General features: G+C 43.7%; 1 protein-coding gene across 2 annotated transcripts; it reads right to left on the reverse strand.

Moving 5' to 3' along the window:
* Nucleotides 1-2394: 2394 nt before the first annotated feature.
* Nucleotides 2395-20984, reverse strand: LOC121269511 (C-X-C chemokine receptor type 5). Of its 2 annotated transcripts, none has more exons than XM_041174116.1 (2): nt 20852-20984; nt 2395-6521 (listed from the first exon to the last, which is right to left on the reverse strand). In XM_041174116.1, the coding sequence occupies exons 1-2, from the start codon at nt 20888-20890 to the stop codon at nt 5454-5456; spliced, it is 1107 nt and encodes a 368-aa protein (XP_041030050.1). In that variant the 5' UTR covers nt 20891-20984; the 3' UTR covers nt 2395-5453. The 2 variants fall into 2 exon arrangements, with proteins under 2 accessions (XP_041030050.1, XP_041030051.1); XM_041174117.1 differs by lacking the exon at nt 20852-20984 and adding an exon at nt 19732-19753.
* Nucleotides 20985-23171: the final 2187 nt, after the last annotated feature.

The following is a 23171-nucleotide window of genomic DNA, read 5'->3' on the forward strand; positions in this document are numbered from 1 at the left end:
TGCCTCAGGGAGCTGAAGATTTTTTTAAAATCAAAAATAAAGAATCTACAAAATGTTAAAAAAACATGTCCCCTCATGTGACTCTGTCACGGGAGCACGGGCATGTTATAAATGTTATCTCAACATTTTTGTTTTATTTTTAATTCCTGTTGGAAACTTCATCCCGCCCGTGGATGAGGTTTCATAAAAAATCCATCCAAAGGCCACTTGGCCTTTTTGCCTGCCTGCCAGCCATGAGGTTGATTGGCAGCTAAAAATTCCATTCAATTATTACTTTAGTGGCCTGAAAAGGCCTGTTAATTGTCGGCGGGCTCACTGCCGACTCCCATGCGCACCCGCCTACCGAAATATCGCACGAGTGCACGATGACATCAGGATGTCACCCGACATGATTATGCATCATTTTACGCTCGAGCGTGTCAGGCATTTGCCCGCCTGCGAGGCGAGAAATTCAGCCCTCAGTTTCCACAGATGCTGCCTGACCTGCTGCGTATTCCCAGCATTTTCCTGGTTTCATTTCATGTTTCCAGCATCCGTGGTATTTTGCTGTTGTTCTGTTTTTAGTCTCTTCAGTGGTACAACTTAACTCAAGGTTTAACTCCAAACTCCAGAAACGATTTACAGTGAGTCTATCTGAGATGGGAAAAGCAGGGTTTCAAGTTTTGGGGAGAGATTTCTAATCCACATCCCAAAGCATAAATCCGTTGTTCTCCTTCACGATTCTGTATCTCCAGCTTTATTTCAGATTTCCAATATTTGCAGCTGGTTTTATCTCAGTGATTGCCAGTGAAGTGTCCATCACAGGAGGATTGACGGATCTCCCTTCCATTGCATGCCAACAACAAGTTTCATTTATATAGCACCTTTAATGTATTAAACATCCCAAGGTGCATCACAGGAGCGTTACCAACTAAATTTAACAGCAAGCACATAAGGAGATATTAGGACAAGCAACCGAAAGCTTATTCAAAGAGGTGAATTTTGCAAGTGTCCTAAAGAAGGAAAGAGAGGCAGAGAGGACTTAGGGAGGGAATTTCAGATTTGAAGGCATCGCCAATAGTGGAACGATTAAAACCAGGGATATGCAAGACGCCAGAATTGGAGGAGCTGCAGATTTATCAGAGGTTTGTAGGATTGGAGGAGATTACCGAGAGAGGGAAGGGGCGTGGCAATGGAAGGATTTGAAAACAAGGCTGAGAATTTTAAAGTTGCGATGACACCAATGTAGGTCAGCCAACACACAGGATGATAGGTCTTGGTGAGGCTTTGAAAAGCGGTTTCAATGGAGCTGCCCTTAACTGGCTTCACAACAACAGAGAGAAATAAAGAGAGATCGGATTAACAAAGATTGGGAGCAATTACATTACAGAAATAACATTCAGTGGTCAAGATTTTTCTGATCAGTCATAAAGCAAGCTGGAAGTGTTTGACTCATTGACCCTGTAAGTATTTCCAGAGTGAGTGTCTTTTTGAAAATACAGACAAGTGTAACAAGTGTAATAAACCCTCTTATTAAGTGTACCCATTGAAGGATGAGGAGTCACGTGCTGCTGCAGCTCTTAAAGGGCTGCAGCACAGCTCCTGAACTGCTCCTTCACTCAGATTTTGATTTTATCTGATAGTATAAATCAGACTTCATTAGAAATAAAAATTGGGAGGGATGCTAAACTGTCTGAGGTTACAATCAGATCAGCCATGATCTTATTGAATGGTGAAGCAGGCTTGAGGGGCAGAGTGGTCTACTCCTGTTCCATGTTTGTACGTTTGTTTTATTCTATCAGACAAATTCAACATCTTACCCCTTGTTTGAAATCAGTTCAAAGTAATCTTCCATGTAGTGTAGCTCCACGTTTCTGTGTCCATAATTGTTGCAGGTTTATCCTGATTCCTCATTTAAAGCCTCTCTGTACTGGCAACACAATCAGAGTTGCAGTTAGTTTATAGTTAGTGAGATATCTTGACTTTTTTTTCACAAGGCAATGGGTATGTGTTTGGAAATATCAGGTTTCCTTCAATTTTTATCGGGTCATTTACAATAAAACTTGCCCACAGTTGGGTTATTATCAGGTTAAGCAGCTGGTTAGCTGTTTAAGTTGAAAGCTTACTGTTACCAACTGTGAGTGGCTGCTTAGTTTTAGGTCAGGCTAATAAAATGGCTATTTCAGGAAGTGCTGGTTTTGTAGCTCTTGTTCTATAGTTTTATTCTTATCTGCACGTTACGCTGTGACCACATATCAAAGGTTGTGCACTGGTTGTGAAACACTAGACTGTTGGAAAATGAAGTGTAAATACAAGTTTGTTCATGAGAAAAAAGCAGGAATTTCAAACAGGAGAATCTATGGCCTCTGATGCACAAGCAGCACTGAAACAAGATTGAATCAAACAGACTCTGTACACTTTTATGCTCCCTTTTATTAGCAAGTATCAAACAAATTCTAGCAATATCAAGGCAACAGTAAATGGCTGAGTTTAATTCACAGAGTTTTGAGCAGTTTCTAAATGGCCAGCTGTTTGCAGTCAGCAGCCTATCGTTCTCAAAATCTGAATTAACATTGAAAGTCAGAAGAAAGCAAAATAACTTGGAGAGTGTTTCAGTTTCTGGTGACTCCAGACAACATTATTACTGCAGGTTGCTGGAGTTTCTGTTGCTGGAGGATTTTTTTTTTACAGGGATCAGTGCAGTTCCTGAAGCCAAACTGAATCTCCACAATGATCACCAGACAATCAGCTCTCTGCCACGAGCATACTCGCAAAGTTCTTCTTGAAGTTTCAACCAATTTTGAACACATCTTTGTGATGAGATTAAATGCTGTTTTCTTAAAGGTATCAGTAAGCTCTGTGTTTTCTAGTGGTTTTGTTTTGTACAATCATTTAATGAGAGAACCTTCCCTTTAAATAGATACAAAAGCTTTTTCCAGAATTTTCTGTAAGTGCTCACTCCCTGGTACCTCAACTAACTGTTTGTTCTTCAAACCTGACACTCGTCAATGACTCTTAACAGACCATTCAGCTGTGCAAGCATCACATATAAAATATTAAGTAGAGCTCAAGCTAATCTAACACCCCCACCCCAGAAATTCCTTGTCAGGATGATTGTAACTACATTCAACCAGAGAAACATTGCTGCCTAATAACAGAAACGTGGAGAATTTGGATAGGCATTGTCGCACCAGCAGTTACACTATGTCATGTCTAGTTTGGACACATGATCCATTACTCCGCCCTGTGCAGGTTTACAGTTTTGGGGACCACCTCTGGCAGGTTATATTGATCTTGGAGGGGGTGCAGTGCAAATTGCTAAGGCTAAAGGGATTAAATTTATATTTACATAACCCAGGTTTCCATCCCTTGGCACATCAAGGTTCAGGGTGATCTAATTGAGGTGTTTAGATAATTAAAGGGTTTGATAGAGAAGATAGAAAGAAATGATTTTCTGTGATGGGGGGAGTCCAGAACAAGGGGACAGAACCTTAAAATTAGAGCGAGGCCATTCAGGGTGATGTCAGAAGAGCTCCTTCACACAAGGGGTTGTGGAAATCTGGAACTCTCTCCCAAAAAGCTGTTGAGACTGGGGGTCAAGTAAAAATTTCTAATATGCGATTGATAGCCTTGTTAGACAAAGATATTAAGGGTTACAGAACCAAGGTAAGGAGATGGAGTTCAGATACAGAGCAGCCATGTTCTAATCAAATGGTGGAACAGACTCAAAGGGCTGAATGGCCTACTTCTGTTTGATCACAAAGAAGAGGGACAGTCACTCCTGGGCCCCACTTGCACATCCCCATGGCCAGCCTTGAACACCCTTAACTAGCCATGTTTAAATCCAGGAGAATATGGATGCAGTAGCCATGGTTTGGTGAAGAAGATGTTAAACAATACTGAGCGATGATCCAATAGGGAAGGGATAGCAATGGATACCCATTGATACCTCGTCTCCAGGATTGACCATGGTAACTGAGACAAAAGATACAGGGAGGAAATGAGCAGAAACTTTTTTACAGTGAGTCGTGATCTGGAATGTGCTGCCTGAAAGGGCGATGGAAGCAGATTCAATGGTAACCTTCAAAAAGGAATTGAATAAATACTTGTGGAATAAAAACTGCAGGGTTATGGGGAAAGGACAAAGAGAAGTGGGATTAATTGAGTAGCTCTTTCAAAGCACCAGCACCTGCTTCTAGGCCAAATGACCTCCTCCTGTACTATGGTTCTATGAATAACCAAGTGTCCAAAATTTCAAAAAAAAAATTCAAATAACTTCCAACTCATGATATTGTATCTGAGTTTGTCAAGTCCCCATCCTGGACTCCAGCAGCATTTTATCTAATCCCATCAATGTATTGTTCTATACCTTGCACCCTCATGTTTATCTAGCTTCTCCTCAAATCTATCTAGTGAGTTCCACATTCTCAACATTCTCTGGGTAAAGAAGTTTCTCCTGAATTCCTGATTGGATTTCTTTGTGACTATCTTATATTTATGCTGTTAGTTTTGGACTCCACAACAATTGGAAACATCTTCTCTACATCTACCCTAGCAATTTTCCTCATCGTTTTAAAGACTTCAATTAGGTCACCTTTCCTTTTCTCAAGCCCCAGTGTGTTCAGGTTAGGTATAACCTTTTATCCTTCCAAGTCTTTTTGTACCTTCTGCACTGCCTCTATAATCCATTTGTCAAATGGAGACTAGAATTCTTCATAGTGCTCAAAGTGTGGTCTAAGCAAGGTTCTGTACAAGTTTAACATAACTTCCCTGCTTTTCAATTCTATTCCTCTAGTATGAACTCCAGTGCTTTGTTTTTTTTTTTATGACCTTGCTAACCCTTATTAACAAAGAGACTATTGATCAACTGAATGCATTTGAGGTATGGGCATAGAGGAGGATGTTTCGCATATTCTACACAGACTAACAAGGAAGTTGTGGAAATGGCTGGAGAAAAGAAGAAGTTAGTGCCTAACATCAAAGAGAGAAAGATACAATACTTTAGTCACATCACTAAAGCAGATGGTGGACAAAGACAGTTAATGGTGGGGGTAGTTTGATGGAAAATGTAGGAGGGAAGCAGGGGAGAAAATGGATGGTGTGTAATGGACTGGATGCAGTTGATTTATGCAGAATGTGTAAGGGCAACACAGGCCAGACAGGTGGAGATCTATAGCAGTCAACCTTCTGGGAAGATGATGACACCAACGAATGAACAAACCTGCATCACTACTTTTAATGGTTTGTGAACCTGTATCCCAAGACCTGTCTGTTCCTCTATCCCATTTAGGCACTTATTTTCCAAGGTGTATGTGACCTCTTTATTCCTGCTATCAGAATGCACCACTTCACACATATATTGAAATTAATTTGTCTGTTGCACACCTAATTTGACTTTGATAGTTCCAATCTCTGTTTTATTAAACCCCTATTTTCTGGTTCCTGTCAAACACTGGCTGAAATTAGCTCCATGTTTAAACATTAGACCAGGAGGTGGTATTTTCAGAAAGTGAAGGGCTTCCATTCTTCCCAGCACGTTTCAGCTGAAAGTGGCTGTCCATGGTTGCTTGACTAATGCAGCCCATCTCTCTCAGAAGTTTCAAGATGTCATTTCTGAACTTGACTCCAATGAACACATAAAGAACTGGATTCAGGCAACTGTGAGTGAATCCAATGCTCTCTGTCACCACAATGGTAAATGTCAGTTTTCTGTAGAAATCACAACCTTCATTGATCACATCGAGCATTCGTAATGTCTTGATGACTTTCGCCACATTGTAAGGAGACCAACAGATGAAAAACATCACAGTGATCGTCAGCACAACCTTGACAGCCTTGTGTCTCTCAAAGTTCTGAGTCTTGCACAGGGTTTTGACCACCTTGGTATAACAGTAACACATGACAGCAAGTGGCAAGGAAAAGCCAATCACATGGTACAAAATCTGCTCACTTAGCAGCCAGTTGTTGGAGTCAAAGTTATTTAATGGGTAGGTGCATACGCTATCATTCTGGGGAAAAGTATTCTCAACTTTTAAGAAGATTAGATTCGGAATTTGAAGGACAAAACCTGTCCCCCAGACAACTGAGCAGACTAGGTGGACATATTTGGCTTTGCGTTTTTTGTAAGTCTGGACTGCATGGACAATGGCAAGGTACCGGTCAAAGCTGATACACCCCAACAGCAGGCTGTTACAGAAGAAGTTGAGCTTGTGGATGGAACCTATCAGTTTGCAAAGGAAGACACTAAAGTGCCACCCAAAAATACTTTCAATGGCAAGAAAAGGTAGGACCAGGACAAGGAGTAGGTCTGCCATTGCGAGGTGCAGCAAATAGTTGTCAGTTGGAGTCCTCAAATGCCTGTAACGTAGCAGAATCAGCATCACCAGACCATTTCCAATGGTCCCAAACAAGAAGACTAGGAAATAAATTACGGGAACAATGACTTTCCGGAAATATTTGGGTGTCTCATCTTCTTCAGGGCAGTAAGTTTCTTCATATTCAGCCGTGGTCGTATCATTGCCGGACATATAGTCTGAAAAGTCCTGAAACAAAATGGAGTAAAATTCAAAAATACTGAACATCAAAATGAGTTTAGAAACATTTGATTTATTAATTTGAAAACATGTCAACCTCATTCTTCCCACAAACTGAGCCTGCTGCACCATTCATTATGATCATGGCTGATCATCCAACTCAATAGCCTGCTCCCGTTTTCTCCCCATATCCTTTGATCCCTTTCACCCCAAGAGCTATATCTAACTCCTTCTTGAAAACATACAATGTTTTGGCCTCAACTACTTTCTGTGGTAGCGAATTTCACAGGCTCACCACTCTCTGGGTGAAGAAATTTCTCCTCAATTTCCCCATCACCAAACAAAGCTCAATCTCTGGTACCAACTCCTTATTTCTCTTGCAATAATGTTGATGCACAAGACATTCCTTGGGGATTAAGCTAGTTGTGATTTGTGTGGAAGTTTCATAAGTTCAAGTTGGTAACCGGGGAACAGGAGGAGGCTATTCAGCCCCTTGAGCCAATTCCACCATTCAATTCGATGATAGATGACCTATATCTTAACTCCATGTACTCACCTTAGTTCCATTCTCCTCAAGAACTCTACCCAACATAAATCTATCAATATAAAAGCAAAATAAAAACAGAAAATGCTGAAACTACTCAATCAGACCTCACCTGTGGAGAGAGAAACAGAGTTATTGGCCGGGATTATCCACCTCCATTTGCAGGGGGGTGTGTTCGTGAGAAGGCACTAGTTGCATTTTCCAAAGACGTAAATCCAGGATGCAATTCTCCCCTCCCCCTGTCAATGGCGAGCTGCATTTCCCACTGTCCAATGTCAGGAACTTAATCGTAATAAATTCGCATCTAATTATTGTGGCCACGCGCCAGAATCATCCCCTCATTTCAAATTTCAATCCCACAGCAGTGTGATTTACAGCCTTGTGAACCTGGTTACCTCAACTTCCAGGAGAACTCAGAGATGAGTGCTCACGATGATTCCAGCAGATTCAGGGGTGCACAGGCGAGTGTCCGCAGCGGCTTCTTCGTGGCTGGATTGTGAATGCCAGGGCAAGGGCGACAGTACAAAGGGGGAAGAGGGGGAAGGCAACCTTGGAGCAAGTGCATCACTACTCCCGGGGTCTACAGACAGCGTGTGTGCTGCCTACAGATGAGCGAGAACCAGTGTCGCCAATACCTGCAAGGGAACTGGTCACGCACATATGCCACCTTCTGCAGGATTTGGCGCATCCACTGCCCTTGCAGTTAAAGTTACCGCCATGCTCAATTTCTACGGCAGTGGATCCTTCCAGGGGTCCACTGAGGACATTTGCGGGATCTCGCAAACCTCCAAGCACAAACGTATCCAGGGGGTCACAGACACCCTTTTTGGCAAGGCACACAGCTTTGTATATTTCAACAGGGATCAGGCAAGCCAGGAAGCAAGGACGCTGGGATTGGCTCAGATTTCTGGATTCACACAGGTACAGGGTGCCATCAACTGCACCCAAGTGGCTCTTAATTCTCCCTGGCAACAAGCAGTCCACTGTGTGAACCACAAAGGATCTCAATGTTCAGCTGGTCTGTGACCATAGCAAACGGATTATGCAGGTATGTGAGCAAGATACCCTGGAAGCATCCCTGACTCATAAATCCTCAGCAGGCCTCAGATCCCTGACATCTTCCAGGGACCCCACAGGGTGCAGGGTTAGCCCCTCGGCGACAAGGGCTACCCACAAAACACATGGCTGTTGACGCCCATGAGACGGCCTCAGACTCCTGATGAGAGATGGTACAACGAGCTTCATGCTGCAACCTGGAGTTTGGTTGAGTATACCATTGGCATTCTGAAAATGAGGTGGAACACTGCAGTGCACCCAAGCCACATTGTGCAACTAAATCTTCTTGACCTTTCAAACCCTGCCACTGCATCTTGGTGCTCCCCCGACATCCACAGTGGAGGTGGAAGCAGCTGCTGACTGAGACACCCTGTCTGTGATGACTTTGGCAGACGTCTTCTGGAGGCCCGAGACCTGGAGGGCCCCGGCCTGCTTTCAGGGTCCTGCTGTGTGGCAGTGACCTCCTCCTCAGCCTGTGGAGCTGGAGCTGCTGAGGTCACAGGAAGAGGAGATTCAGATGGACCGAACACTCCCAAAGTCACATGTTGGATGGAACTGGGATGTGCACCTGCTGACCCTCCTCCCTATGGGTGCCCAAGAGCCCCTGGCTGACTCCTTAAGAGGAAAGGGCAGCTTGAGTGAGCTCCAGATGCCCTGTGCCCCTATCGCGTTGGTTGTGATGGACGCCTGCAAGTGCCTCAGCAATGGAGTGCAGCTACTGCAGCAGTGCAGGTCCAATGTCCTGGACCAAGGTAGCCACCATCCTACCAATGTTGACCTCAGTGCGTTGGCATTCTGGCGCTATCACCTCAGACTGAAGGTGGACAGACTCCTCCATCGTGCCTTGCAATCTGAGGAGTGCAGCGGACCTCCCTTCCTGATGTTCCCAAGCTTGCCTTTGAAGCTCCAGGTCCAGCAACTGAGATATGACTGAGTTCAGAGACTCCTCATCTGACTCAGACTCAGCAAATTTCTGGCCTCCAGTAGTCCTCCAAGTGCCAGCAACCTAGGAAGTACCTGCTTCCGCCTGCTGTGGATCAGACAGTGCAATGTGCTCACCAGATCATGACCCTGAGGCTGTGCTAGAACTAGATCCCACCGAGGCATGTGTCTCTGCCCTGATGGAGGGTGTGGGTGAGCGCTGTGACAGGTCTTCCATTAGGGTGTCATCAGATTCTTCTTCTGCAGTGTCTTTGGGGTTTGCGTCAAGAACTGGGCTTGTGGACCCCCTTGGCTGCTTCCCAGATGTGCAAAAACAACGAGAGATAATTAGTGCATGGCAGGGGACTGCAGAACACGGAATTCACTCAGAGCATGGTTGTCTGATGGATGTTGCACTGCTGGATCCTCACTTGGCTGAGCATCACTGACTTCACCATCAACACAGGACCGGTGCAGATCGTCATCGGCCAGCTGAATGGCTCTATTTTCAAAGTCTGTGAGGACCTTAATGTCGGGCATTCCTCCACCAGTCTGTGACCTCTCCCTTTTGTTGTGTGCCAGCCTGTCCTGCATGAAGACAGATGGAGAGAGTGTAAGCAGGACTCCTGCCAGATCAGATGAAAATGATGCCTGGCATGTATGCGTGGTGAGTGGTGCCATGGGATGAGATGAGGACATGATCTGCAGGGCAGATGAAGGTGTGTGTGAGAGAGTGAATGGTGATGTCCCTTAACCTGGCAGTGAGTGGGTGTATGATGGGTTTGTGAGTGTATGAGTTGAGAGTGGTGAGAAGAGTAACTTACCCTGGTGGAATGGAGGAGATTATTCATCCTTTTTTGGCACTGGATGGCTGTCCTCTTTTGCAGGGCGTTGGCGCTGACCAGAGCTGCCATTGCTGCTCATGCTGGAGTGGTAACCTTGTCTGCTGGTCTTAGCCCAGAGCGGGGTTAGAGGACATCGCAGTGGGGCCTTCACCCTCTCCAGTAGGTGCTGGAGGGAGGCGTCGCTAAATTTGGGGGTAGTATGTTTCCTCCCTTTAGCAGCCATGACTCTCCAGCTGCATCTGATTTCACAGAGAGAGAGCTAGCTCTGTGCAGGGCCGCCCTTTAAACATGGCGCCCGGATTACTGAAGGCCTGAGGTGACGGCGGAGTGGGCGAATCAGAGGCCACCCCATCAGCGACCCCGCATGAAACAAATGAGGGCACGATCACGTCTGCATTTTTGAAACAAAGTGCCGCACAATACAGCGGGAAAATCCACCATCGCCGTCCGGTCAAACACTGCCCGGTATCAGACTTCGCCAATTTCTGGGATGATTCCACCCAATGTTTCAGGGCCTTGCACTTTCATCAATTGACCTCCCCCAATCTCCACAGCTTTTTAATGGAGAGTGTTCCAAATTTTCACAATCCATTGTTTGAAGAAACGCTTCCTGACATCACACCTGACTGGCCTAGCTCGGATTTTAAGATTATGGTTTCTTGTTCTGATCCTTCTGCCTCCACCAAAGGAAACAGTTTCTCTCTATCTGCCCTTATCAAATCCCATCTGAAACAGATCAGTTAGATCACTTCTTAATCTTCAATCCTCAAGGGAGAAGATGATTATGGGCAGTTATCAAGAGTTGTGTTGGGGGGGGGGAGGTGTGGAGAGAATCTAACTGCTCTGTGTGGCGAAAGGACACCGCAGATTTATTGCTACAAACCCCCTCCCCCGCTGCGCTGGAGACGGCAGCTGCTGTGTCCAGAATTCATACTGAGATGTACACAAACCAAGCTATCATCTGCTGTCGGCTGTCGCTTCACAGAGGCAGAACCTCCACCACAGTCCCAGGAGGCTGAAAACAAATGTTCTTCTAAATGAAATGGGTCACAGCAGAACTTTGCTAATTTAGAGACTCTATTTTGAGACAACTGTGTTTTATATCTCATGTTATTTATTTCCTAAACCACCACTATTCTCAGTTGCTTTAAAGGTTCTTTAATATTCAGTAAAAGCCCAATTCTGGTTATCTTGACGCACTCAGCTTTTATGAAATTTCCACACTTGCCTTGTGCAAATTGTGGTGCATTAATTCAATCAGCCCACAGCAATGAGGACAGCAATATTTTAGCAAGAATTTAATACAGTTACATCCCAATAAAGAAAGTGACAAGGAAAACTGTTTTTGTTGGAGCACAGAATGCTTTTCCACATGGAATGGTTGTGTTAGAAACCATTGATTCTTTTAAGGGAAAATGGAATGAAACCTTTAAAGCAGAGATTGATACAGGGTTCTGGGGAGTGAGTGGAGGAGTGGGATTAGGTTTGGATTGATACAGGGCTATAGAGAGCAAGCTGGACAGTGGGATCAATTTGGTGTTGATTCAGGGCTCTGGGGAGAGAGCAAGGAGGGTTATAAGGCTGCATGAAGATACTGAGATAGGAAGGGGCAAAGTCATGGAGGGATTTGTAAATGGGGATGAGAATTTTAAAATTGAGGCATTACCAGACCAGGAGCTAATGTGGGTCAGTGAGCAAGGGGATGATGAATGGAACCTGGTGTGAGTTAGGATGTAGCAGCATAACTTTGGATGAGTTCAAGTTTACAGAGGGTGGAAGATGGGGGGCCAGCCAGAATACTTTGTCTGGAGGCCACAAAGGCCCAGATGAGGGTTTCAGCGTCGGATGAGTTGAGACAGGAAGAGTCAGTAATATTCCAGAAATACGAGGTCTTGGTGATGGCTGGACATGGGGGTTGAAGCCCATCTTTGTGAAGTGGTACAGGATATTCATTCTACATTAAAGGTGCAGAATAAATGCAACTGTTGATAGTAAAACACTGATAGTTACTGTACACACATTTATACTTGCATGCCAAACAGCTTAAGCAACATGTGATAGACAGAACTAAGTGATTCCACAACCAATGGATCAGATTCAAGCTCTGCAGTCCTACCGCATCCAGTCATGAATGGTGGTAGGCAATTAAACAACAGGAGGAGGAGGCTCCATAGATATCCTCAGTAATGGGAGAGCCCAGCACATCAGTGTAAAACAGAAGGTTGAAGCATTTGCAACCATCTTCGGCCAGGAGTGCCGAGTGGATGATCCATCTCGGCCTCCTCCTGAGGTCCCCAGCATCACAGATGCCAGTCCAGCCAATTCGATTCACTCCATATGATAGACAAAAATGAGTGAAAGCACTGGATACTGCAAAGGCTATGGACTCCGACAATATTTCAGCAATAGTACTGAAGCCTTGTGCTCCAGAACTTGTTGCACCCCTAGCTAAGCTGTTCCAGCACAGCTACAACACTGGCATCTACCCGGCTATGTGGAAAATTGCCCAGGACCCATCCACAAAAAGCAGGACAAATCCAACCTGGCTAATTACCGCCCCATCAGTCTACCCTCGAACATCAGCAAAGTGATGGAAGGGATCATCAATTGTATTGTCAAGCGACACTTACTGAGCAATAACCTGCTCAGTGATGCTCAGTTTGGGTTCTGCCAGGGCCACATAGTTCCTGACCTCATTACAGCCTTGGTTTAAACATGGACACAAGAGCTGAACTCAAGAGGCGAACTGGAGTGACTGCCCTTGACATCAAGGCAGCATTTGACCAAATGTGACATCAAGGAGCCCTAGTAAAACTGAAGTCAATGGGAATCGGGGTGGGTTGGGGGGAGGAGGGTGGAGGCGAGGGGTGGGAAACTTTCCAGTGGTTGGAGTCATTCTTAGCACAAAGGAAGATGGTTGTGGTTGTTGGAGGTCAGTCATCTCAGCCCTAGGACAAAGCTGCAGGAGTTCCTCAGGGTAGTGTCCTCAGCTCAAACATCACTGAATCCCCCACTATCAACATCCTGGGGGTTACTATTGATCTGAACTGGATGAGCCTTATAAATACTGTGGCTATAAGAGCAGGTCAGAGGCTGGGAATCCTGCTGTGAGTAACTCACCTCCTGACTCCCCAAAGCCTGTCCACCACCTACAAGGCACAAGTCAGGAGTGTGATGGAATACTCTTCACTTGCCTTGACAAGTGCAGCTCCAACAACGCTCGTGGGGCCTGACACTGTCCAGGACAAAGCAGCCCACTTGATTTGCACCCCATCCACCACCTTCCACATTTAATCCCTACACAACTGACACACAGTAGTAGCAGTGTGTATCATCTACAAGGTGTACTGCAGGAACTCACCAAGGTTCCTTCGACAGCACCTTCCAAACCTGCAATCTCTACCGCCTAAAAGGACAAGGGCAGTAAATGCATGGGAACACCACCACATGCAGGTTCCCCTCAAGTCACTCACCATCCTGACTTGGAAATATATCGCTGTTCCTTCACTGTCAATGGGTGAAAATCCTGGACTCCCTAACAGCACTGTGGGTGTACCTACACCACATAGACTGCAGCGGTTCAAGAAGGCAGCTCACCACCACTTTCTCAAGGGCAGTTAGGAATGGGCAATAAAACCTGGCCTAGCCAGCGACACCCACAATGCCATGAACGAATATATAAAGAAACACTATATAGTGTATATTGTACAGAATGACTTCACCTGCTAACAGCCTATCTGAAATTCAGGGAACCATCGCACATTCAGCAATCTGGTTTTGTTTCAGACTTCCTGATTTTGCAATATTTTTCATTTGGTGCTTATAATTCAAGTCACTCCAATGCACATCCATTTGTCGAGGGCAGTTGTATTATGGAGCTGTGTTGTTGGATCTAGATAGTGTCATGAGTTAAACACGCTGTCCTCCATCCCTAGGAACCAGGTTCTAAGTTTTTAATGAAGGATTGAACTTACATTTCTATTGTGCCTTTCAGAACCTCAGGATGAATTGAAGCACCTGGGCCACTATTGGTTTGGAACAATCACTATTGTAATGTAGGAACCATGGCAGCCAATTTGTGCACAGCAAGATTCAATAAACAGCAATGTGATAATGACCAATTAATCTGATTCTTAATGATGTTGCATGAGGAATAAATATTGTTCCCCAAGACACCAGAAAAATTCCTCTGCTCGTCTTCAAAATAGTGTTATGGAATTTTAATGGCTACTTCTCAAGGGCAATTAAGGATGGGCAACAAATGCTGGCCTTGCCAACAACACCCATAATCCATTAAAGAATAACAAGAAAACTTGAGAAGGCAGATGGAATCTTTGTTTAATGTCTCATCTGAAAGACGCACTTAATGTTACTGCGGCGCTTCCTCAGTACAACCCCTCTCTCAGTGCGATGCTCCTTCAGTACGGCCTCTCTCACAGTGCAGCACTCCCTCTGTACTGACCCTCTCAAGGTGTGGCGCTTCCTCAACAGTGACCCCCTGACCATGCGGCACTTCCTCAGTATTGACCCATTGACAGTGCAGCCCTCCCTCAGTACTGATCCTTCAACAGAGCAGTACTCTCTCAATATTGACCCCCTAACAGAGCAGCTTGCCCTTAGTACTTCACTGGAATTCACAGAATCTTTACAGTGCAGGAGGAGGCCATTCGGCCCATTGAGTTTGCACTGGCTCTCTGAAAGAGCATTCCACCTCGTTCTACTGCCCTGCCTTATCCACGTACCCTAGCACATTCACTCTTTCCAGGTAGCAATCCAATTGCCATTTGAATACTTCGATTGAACCTGCCTCCACCCTCTCAGGAATTTCATTCCAGACACCAACCACCCTCTGGGTGAAAAAATTTCTCCTCATCACATTTACTCTTTTTGCCAATTATTTTGAATCAGTGCCCTGTAGTTCTTGATGCTCCCTTTGGTGGGAAGTTTCTCACTATTTACCCTGTCCATACCCCTCAGGATCTTGAAAACCTCTATCAAGTCCCCTCTCAGCTTTCTTTTCTCCAAGGAAACCAGTCCCAACCTCTCCAATCTATCCTCATAGCTACAGTTCTTTATCCCTGGAATCACTCATCTGAATCTCCTCTGAACTCTCTCCAATGCTAACTCATTGGGTGAATATCTCCCCTCACTGTTAGTCATAGCAGTCCTGATCAGAATGAGTATGGACAGTTTCAACAACATTCATTTTAAGATTCAGAACAAACTGAACAGAAATACATAACCTCACTTGAACATGGAATATGTGTGGGAAACGGATGGTGCTGCAACAGCACCTGTTGACTTTTTTTGGTTAACCTTTATGCTGCACCTAACCTTAACTGGTCATTTGTCCTATTAATGTTGACCTTCCACCTTGTGCCCTCCATAAACTTGAGCTCATCCAAAACTCTGGTGCCTGTATTGAAACTCACACCAAGTCTTGTTCATCCATCACCCCTGTTTTTACTGACTTTGGCTTCTCGACCAGCAATGCCTCAATTTATAGGATTTTCAAATTTGTTTTCAAATTCTTCCTTGGTCTTGTCCCTTCCAAACTCAGCAACCTTCTCCAGCCCTACAAGATCTCTGCAGTCTTCCAGTTCTGGCCCCTTGCGGATCCCCAACATTAATTGCTCCACCATTGGTAGCCATGCTTTCAGCAGCCTGAAGCCTCAAGTCCTGGAATCCCTTCCCTAAACCTCTCCAATTCTCTACCCAACTTTCCTCCTTTAAGACTCTCCTTAAAGCTTACCTCTTTGCCCAAGCTTTTGGTCACCTTTATTAATATCTTCTTTCGTGTGTGTCCTTTTGTTTGATAACATTCCTGTAAAGCTCCTTGGAATATTTTATGACTTTAAAGGCAGGCACAATGTAAATGCAGGTTGTTGTTGTTAGTGCCCAGATTCTTTAAAGCATTCCCACACGATCTAATAATCCAGAAGACATGAGTTCAACTCCTACCATGGGCAGTTTGAGAATTTGAATTCAGATTCTTAAATTTGGAAATAGAGAAATTTAATTTGTAGAAGTGACCATGTTAGATTGTCATTGAAAGTCAACTGGAACACTCATGTCCTTTTTGGAAAGAAACCTGCCATCCTTACACAGCCTGACCTCCATGTAACTCCAGTCCCACAGCGGTATAGTTGTCTTTTAAAAGCCCGCTGGATGGCCCATGAGCCATTCAGACATATCGAACTGCTACAAGGAAGAAGGTTCACCTTCACTGGGGTCATTAGAAATGTGCCAGTGACACCCAAATCCTGAGAGTGAGTTTAAAATGCTTCAAAATAATAGATAATGGAAATAGCAGGAAACAGTATCTGCTGATGCGCAGAATGGTTGGAAACAGAGTGCATCATAAACAGAGCGTAAAAGCTGGGAATTGTGTGCAGAGGGGGAAAGAGGTGCTACTTTTCTTTCACCTGAACCTTCCAACCCTCCCATCCACTCCCCGCCCCTACTTTTTTTTAGTTTAAAGCTCTATTTGCAGCTCTAATTATAACAATTGTAGCTAGGAAGGATCTTGGCTCAGAAGAGCAGGAACTAGAATCAGTTTGTGTGAAGATAGGAATTAAGGGACAGCAAACACAGGTGGAAGTAGTTTGTAGGTCCCCTAGCAGTAGCTATACTATTCAACAGAGTATTAATCAAGACATTAGAGAAGCTTGTAACAATGGCAATGCAATAATCTTGGGCAGCCTTTAAACTTCATATAAACTGGATAAACTAAATCAGCAAAATTAATTTGAATCAAGTCCGTATGACCATTCTTCAGAGCTGAAGAGAAGTAATTTGAAGGTGAGTTTGTGGAATGCATTTCAGCCAGTTTTATAGAAAAATACACTGGGAAACCAACCAGGGAAGAGGCTGTTTTAGACCTTGTTTTGTGCCACGACACAGGGATAATTAGTCATTTCATAATAAGGGACCTCTGGGAAAGAATGGTCACAAAACAATAGAATAATACTTTGGTTTTAGACTTATGTACATCTGTTAATCTCAATGTGAAAGAGTATGGACCTCAAATAAAGCCAATTACATGGGTATGAGGAGACAAGGGAGATGTTGGTAAGGTGGTAATGTCACTGGACTAGTAATCCAGAAGCCCAGGCTAATGCACTTGGGAAATGTGCTTGAATCCTACCATGGCAGCTGATGGAATTTAAATTCAATTACTAAATAAGTAATATTAAAGCTAGATATTAAAGTCATTGTCATAAAAACCCAACTGATTCACTGATGTCCTTTAGGAAAGGAAATCTGCATGTGACTCCAGACCCACAGCAATGTGATTGACTCTTAACTGCTCTCTGAAATGGCGAAGCAAGTCACTCAGTTCAAGGATAATTAAGGATGGGCAACAAATGCTGGCCTTTCCAGTGATGTCCACATCCCGTGAAAGAATAAGGCATGAAGGGCAGATTGGCTAAAACAGATTGGGAAATTAGATTAAAAGATTTGATGGTAGAGGATAAATATTTAAAGAAATATTTCATAATTCTCCACTCGCCCTGCATTTCATAAATTTGCATTCCATTGAGAAAAAAAACTCCATAGGAAAAGAGATCCTTCTGTGGATAACTAAAGAGATTAAGGATAGTATTGGATTAAAATGCTTATTATATTGTCAAGAAGAGTAATGAGGATTGGGAGAGTTTTAGATATGAGTAAAGGGTGAGCAAAAAAAACTCAAAAAATAGGGAGAAAATAGAACATGAGAGCAAACTAGTCAGAAATATAAAAACAGGTTGTAAGAGCTTTTACAAGCATGTAAAAAGGAAGAGATATAAGCAAAAGTAAACATTGGTCCTTAAAAGGGTGAGACAGGAGAAATTACAATGGGGAATAAGGAAGTGGCAGAGGGGTAAACAATTATTTTGTCTGACTTCACTGTAGAAGAGACAAAAATTATGCCAGAAATAGCATGACGAAAAAGTACTGGAGAAATTAATGAGACGAAAAGCTAATAAATTCCCTGGACCTGATGAACCTATGGCAGAAATAGTGGATAAACCGGTTGTGATCTTCCAAAATTTGCTAGATTCTGAAACAATCCCAGTGGATTGGAAGGTAGAAAATGTACTCCCCTGTGGGGAAGTACAGGCTAGTTAACCTGACATTGTCATCATCATCCACTAATACCATGCCAAGTGGTGTAGGCGATCATGGTCTTCCAAACCGTCTGATCATGCAAACAAAGGATGACCTTATTGTTGGAGTTCTGGTTAAGCCAGTTTTTAAATGGTGTCTAGCTGCTTCCTTCAATAATGGCCTCTTGCTTTTCTTCCCTTAATCCTTCTGGTGGTGATTAAACATTCCACCCTCCTACATGGATAACATGTCAGAAGAACTTCAGTGTGTCTTCTTTCGATATTATTTAAGCATTCTCTTGTTCCTTCAGCTTCATTCAGTATTTCTTTGTTAGTTCTTTTCCCACCCAACTTATCCTTAGGATCTTTCTTAAGCCCCACATTTCGAAGCGGTGATTTTCTTCCTCTTTCCCAATGTTCTAAGCTTCACATTATTAATTAATTACTGACCAGAATGAACATTTTCACTTATTGGGAAAATGCAGGAATCCAATATTAGGGAAATTGTAACAAAGTAAATAGAAAATCATGATATGATTAGGCACAGTCAACATAGTTTTATGAAAGGGATATCGTGTTTGACAAATCTATTTGTTTTCGAGGATGCAATTAACAAGTTAGATACAGGGGAACCATTAGATTTAAATTGGAGTTTCAAAAGGCCTTCAGTAAAGTGTTATTTATAAGGTTGTTGCACAAATGAGAGTTGTGGGTAATATATTAACATGGATTTAGGATCGGTTAAAGGACAGGAAACAAAGAGTAGAAATAAACAGGCTATTTTAAAGTTGGCAGGCTGTTATTAGCAGAATGCTACAAGGATCAGAGCTTGGGCGTCAGCTATTCACAATCGATTGAAAGTCTTAGTGAGGCCAAATGTAATGTATTCAAGTTTCCTGATGGTTCAAAGCTAACTGGGAAAGTAAGCTGTGAGAAGCACACAAAAAGGCTGTAAAGACATATAGTTAGGCTTAGTGAGTGGGCAAGAAGGTAGCAGAGGACTTCGTTGCAGGAGCTCCTTAGAGTAGTGTCCCAGGCCCAACCATCTTCAGTTGCGTCATCAATAACCTTCCCTCCATCATAAGATTAAAAGTGGGGATGTTCGCTGATGATTGTACAATGTTCAGCGCCATTTGTGACTCCTCAGATATTGAAGCAGCCCATGTCCAAATGCAGCATGACCTGGGCATTCAGGCTTGGGCTGATAAGTGGCAAGTAACATTCGTGCAACACAAGTGCTGGGCAATGACCATCTCCAACAAGAGAGAATCTAACTATCTCCTCTTGACATTTGATGGCATTACCATTGCTGAATCCCCCACAATCAACATCCTGACCAGAAACTGAACTGAACCAGCCATATAAATACTGTGGCTGCAAGAGCAGGTCAGAGGCTGGGAATTCTGTGGTAACTCATCTCCTGACTCCCCAAAGCCTGTTCACCACCTACAAGGCACAAGTCAGGATTGTGATGGAACACTCTTTGCTTGCCTGGATGAGTGTAGTTCCAACAACAGCCCAGAAGCTCAATACCATCCAGGACAAAGCAGCCTGCTTGATTGGCATCCCATTACACTGCCTTAAACATTCACCCCTTCCACCACCGACACACAGTAGCAGCAGTGTGTTCCATCTACAAGATGCACTGGAGGAATTCACCAAGGCTCCTTCCAAACCCATGACTACTACCGCCTAGAAGGATAAGGTTAGCAGATACAGGGGAACACCACCACCTGGAAGTTCCCCTCCAAGTAACTCACCATCTCGACTTGGAAATATATCGCCATTCCTTCACTGTCACTGGGTCAAACTCCTGGAACTCCCTCCCAAACAGCACTGTGGGTGTACCTACACCACATGGACTGCTGCAGTTCAAGAAGGCAGTTCACCAGCACCTTCTCACGGGCAATTAGGGATGTGCAACTAATGCAAAACACACACCCCATGAGCAAATAGAAACCATGGGGGATGTGAGATTTTGGCAGGAAGGATAGAAAAACAGAATATTTTAAGTGGTGAGAAACTATTAAATGCTGGATTTGGGTGTCCCTGTAAAAGAAACCCAGAAAGCTATTAGAAAGGCAAATGGTATGTTAGCCTTTATTACAAGGGAGTTGGAGTACAAAAGTAAGAAAGTCTTGCTGCAATTGTGCATGTTTTGGTGGGACCACACCTAGAGTACTGTGTGCACTTCCTTAACTCAAGAAGGATATACTTGCCTTAAAGAGGTTGCAACAAAGCTTTGCTGGATTGATTCCTGGGATGAGAGGGTTTTCCTATGAGGAGGGATTAAATTGAATGGACCCAAACTCTCTAGAGTTTAGAAGAATGAGAGGTGATCCCATTGAAACAAGTAATGGTCCTAAGAGGACTTGACAAGGCAGTTGCTGAGAGGCCGTTTCCCCTGGCTGGGCAGTCTAAAGGCAATACTCTCAGGGTACAACAATCTATTGATTTCTGTCTTGAATATATTCAATGACTGAGAAGCCGTAGCCCTCAGGGGTAGAGAATTCCAAAGATTCCCAACCCTCTGAGTGAAGAAATTTCTCTTCATCTCAGACTCATCTCACATTAGTAAATAGACTAATAACCAAATGGGGAATTAATCCAAAAAATACAATAAATTATAACAATGAATTACTCTCATCAATAAACACTTATCAAAACCAGTATTATGAACAGAGGAAAGGTTAGCTAAAAAAACTTTGCTCCATACAAACAATTGTACTCCGCACCTTTATTTCCACTGCTCATTAATCAGGTCTACAGCCAGTAATAAAGGCTTTGAAAGATGATTTAAGAGGCAGCCAGAACATTTCTCACAAGTTATTACCAATGACTCTCTTCACACCCCAATAATGAAGAATCAGCAATACTTACATAATTTATGTTTTCCAAGCTGATTCTCATCTTGGACATTTACATCCAGGTAATAAACTGTACTGATATGCTGATGAGTTGTCTGTGAGTTTCACTAATGCATTATTGTCACCTTTGAATATGTAGAACTGCCACCCAACTATAAAATCTAGTCCGTGAAGATGTTTTTTTAAATGATTGACACTCCTCCTGTCTAATTTAAATAAGGGGGAGGATTGGGTGCCAGCTGGGAATTTTCCCTTTCATTCCTTGATTTGCATAATGAATCTGCATTAGTTAACGTGACTATGAGCAACTCTTCAGTGCAGGTAAAAGAAAGACTTGCATTTATGTATTGCCTCTTTGATCTCAGGATGTCCCAAAGAGCTTCACAGCCAATTAAATATTTCTGAAGTGTAGTTATTGCTGTCAGTGACCTATTTAATACTAAAACCCCAATCATCCATTTTCCTAAATACCAAAAGGGGGAAGGAATAGTGGCACAAAATGAGGGAATGTCTTTGTGACTAATTAACAGGGAATACTCAAGAGGACAATTTGATGTGAAGAAGGAGAAAAAAGAGGACCAAATGCATTCACAAGGAAGGCAGCTTTTTAAGAGGATTTGGAAACAAGGCAGAGAGGTATCAAGTCAAAGAGATACAGATATGGTGACTGATGGAACAGGCTCCAATAGTGTGCCAGAGAGAATGGGGTGCAAAAAACAAGCCAGAGTGTAAGAAAGGGAAGGGGTGAGCTGGAGCATATGCCCAGGGAAGATTACTGAGATCAGTTGGGTGAAAGTTATGGAGGAATTTGAAGATGAGAGTAAGAATCTCAAAACGAATGGAAAAGGGGAACAGAGTGTATGTGGAGGTTACGTAGGACGGGTACTTTTGTGAGAAGCACTTGGGGCAGAGAGTTTTCCATTAACCACAGTTTGCAGAGAATTTGAAAACTCAGTTCTGGGGACACTGAAGGTGTGGTTTTGGGTTTTGCCAGTGGAAGCGCTGAGGTAGAGGAGCAATAAACATGATCTTAACCAGGTTTGGAAGCAGATGGCCTTCTTGAGGTTAAGAAAGATACAGAAATTCCATACCACTTTCTGTGCCTGTGTCTAGCCAGGGACGTGCTAGTACTGGTGGCCTCTGAAAAGGATGGCTTCAGTTTTGGTGATATTGAGCTGCAGGACATTTCAGCTCATCCAAGACAATCATGTTGTATAGTCCAACACCTCCCTTGGTAATGGGGAAAAGCTACAGGGAATTTCCTAACTTGACTCTCCCGACAGGAAGCCTCACCAGACCAGCATAATATCGGCAATGTCAGAAAAATCATACACACAGCTCATAGAGAGCCATAGAGTTTTACAGCATGGAAAGAGGCCCTTCAGCCCATCATGTCCATGCCAGTCATCAAGCTAACTACTCTAACTCCATTTTCCAGCACTTGGCCCACAGCCTTGTATACTATGGTGTTTCAAGTGTTCATCTAAATACAAGTGTTATGAGGGTTCCCACCTCTACCACCATTTCAGGCAATGAGTTCCAGATACCCTCCAGCCTCTGAGTGAAAAGATTTTTCCTCAAATTCCCTCTAAACCTCCTGCCCCCTGGTTATCGACACCTCCACTTAGGGGAGAAGTTTCTTCCTATCTACCCTCTCTATGCCCCTCAGGTCCCCCCTCAGCCTTCTCTCCTCTAAGGAAAACAGCCTCAGCCTATCTAGTCTCACTTCATAGCTGAAACGCTCCAGCCCAGGCAACATCCTGGAATCTCCTCTGCACCGTCTCCAGTGCAATCACAACCTTCCTAGGGTGTGGCGACCAGAACTGCACACAGTACTCCAGTCCTCCTCACTATTTCCAACACCACCAATTTTCATGCCATCTGCAAACTTACTGATTATACCTCCTACATTCATATCTAGATCATTAATGTACACTACTAAAAGCAAGGTACCTAACACTGAACCCTGAGGTACGCCATTGGACACAGGCTTCCAGTCACATAAACAACCTTCGACCATCACCCTCTGTTTCCTGCCACTAAGCCAATTTTGGATCCAATTTGCCATATTGCCCTGGATCCCTTGAGCTCTTACCTTCTTGACCAGTCTCCCATGTGAGACCTTGTCAAAAGCTTTACTGAAGTCCATGTAGACTACATCAACTGCACCACCCTCATCTACACAACTAGTCACCTCCTCGAAAAATTCAAACAAATTTGTTAGACATGATTTCCCCTGACAAAGCCATGCTACTATTTTTGATGTCTCCAAATATCTGCTACATTCTTCCTCCCAGTCACCTGGCCAAGATATATCCCTTGACCAATATCAT

The sequence above is a fragment of the Carcharodon carcharias genome, chromosome 25 (assembly GCF_017639515.1).
Source record: "Carcharodon carcharias isolate sCarCar2 chromosome 25, sCarCar2.pri, whole genome shotgun sequence".
Lineage (NCBI taxonomy): Eukaryota > Metazoa > Chordata > Chondrichthyes > Lamniformes > Lamnidae > Carcharodon > Carcharodon carcharias.

Bases quoted from the DNA above. Each gene is read 5' to 3' on its own strand.
- LOC121269511 (XM_041174116.1), bottom strand. From the start codon at position 20,890: ATGTCCAAGATGAGAATCAGCTTGGAAAACATAAATTAT. The intron at 6,522-20,851 runs GTAAGTATTGCT...ATTTTGTTTCAG, and splicing joins GCTTGGAAAACATAAATTAT to GACTTTTCAGACTATATGTC.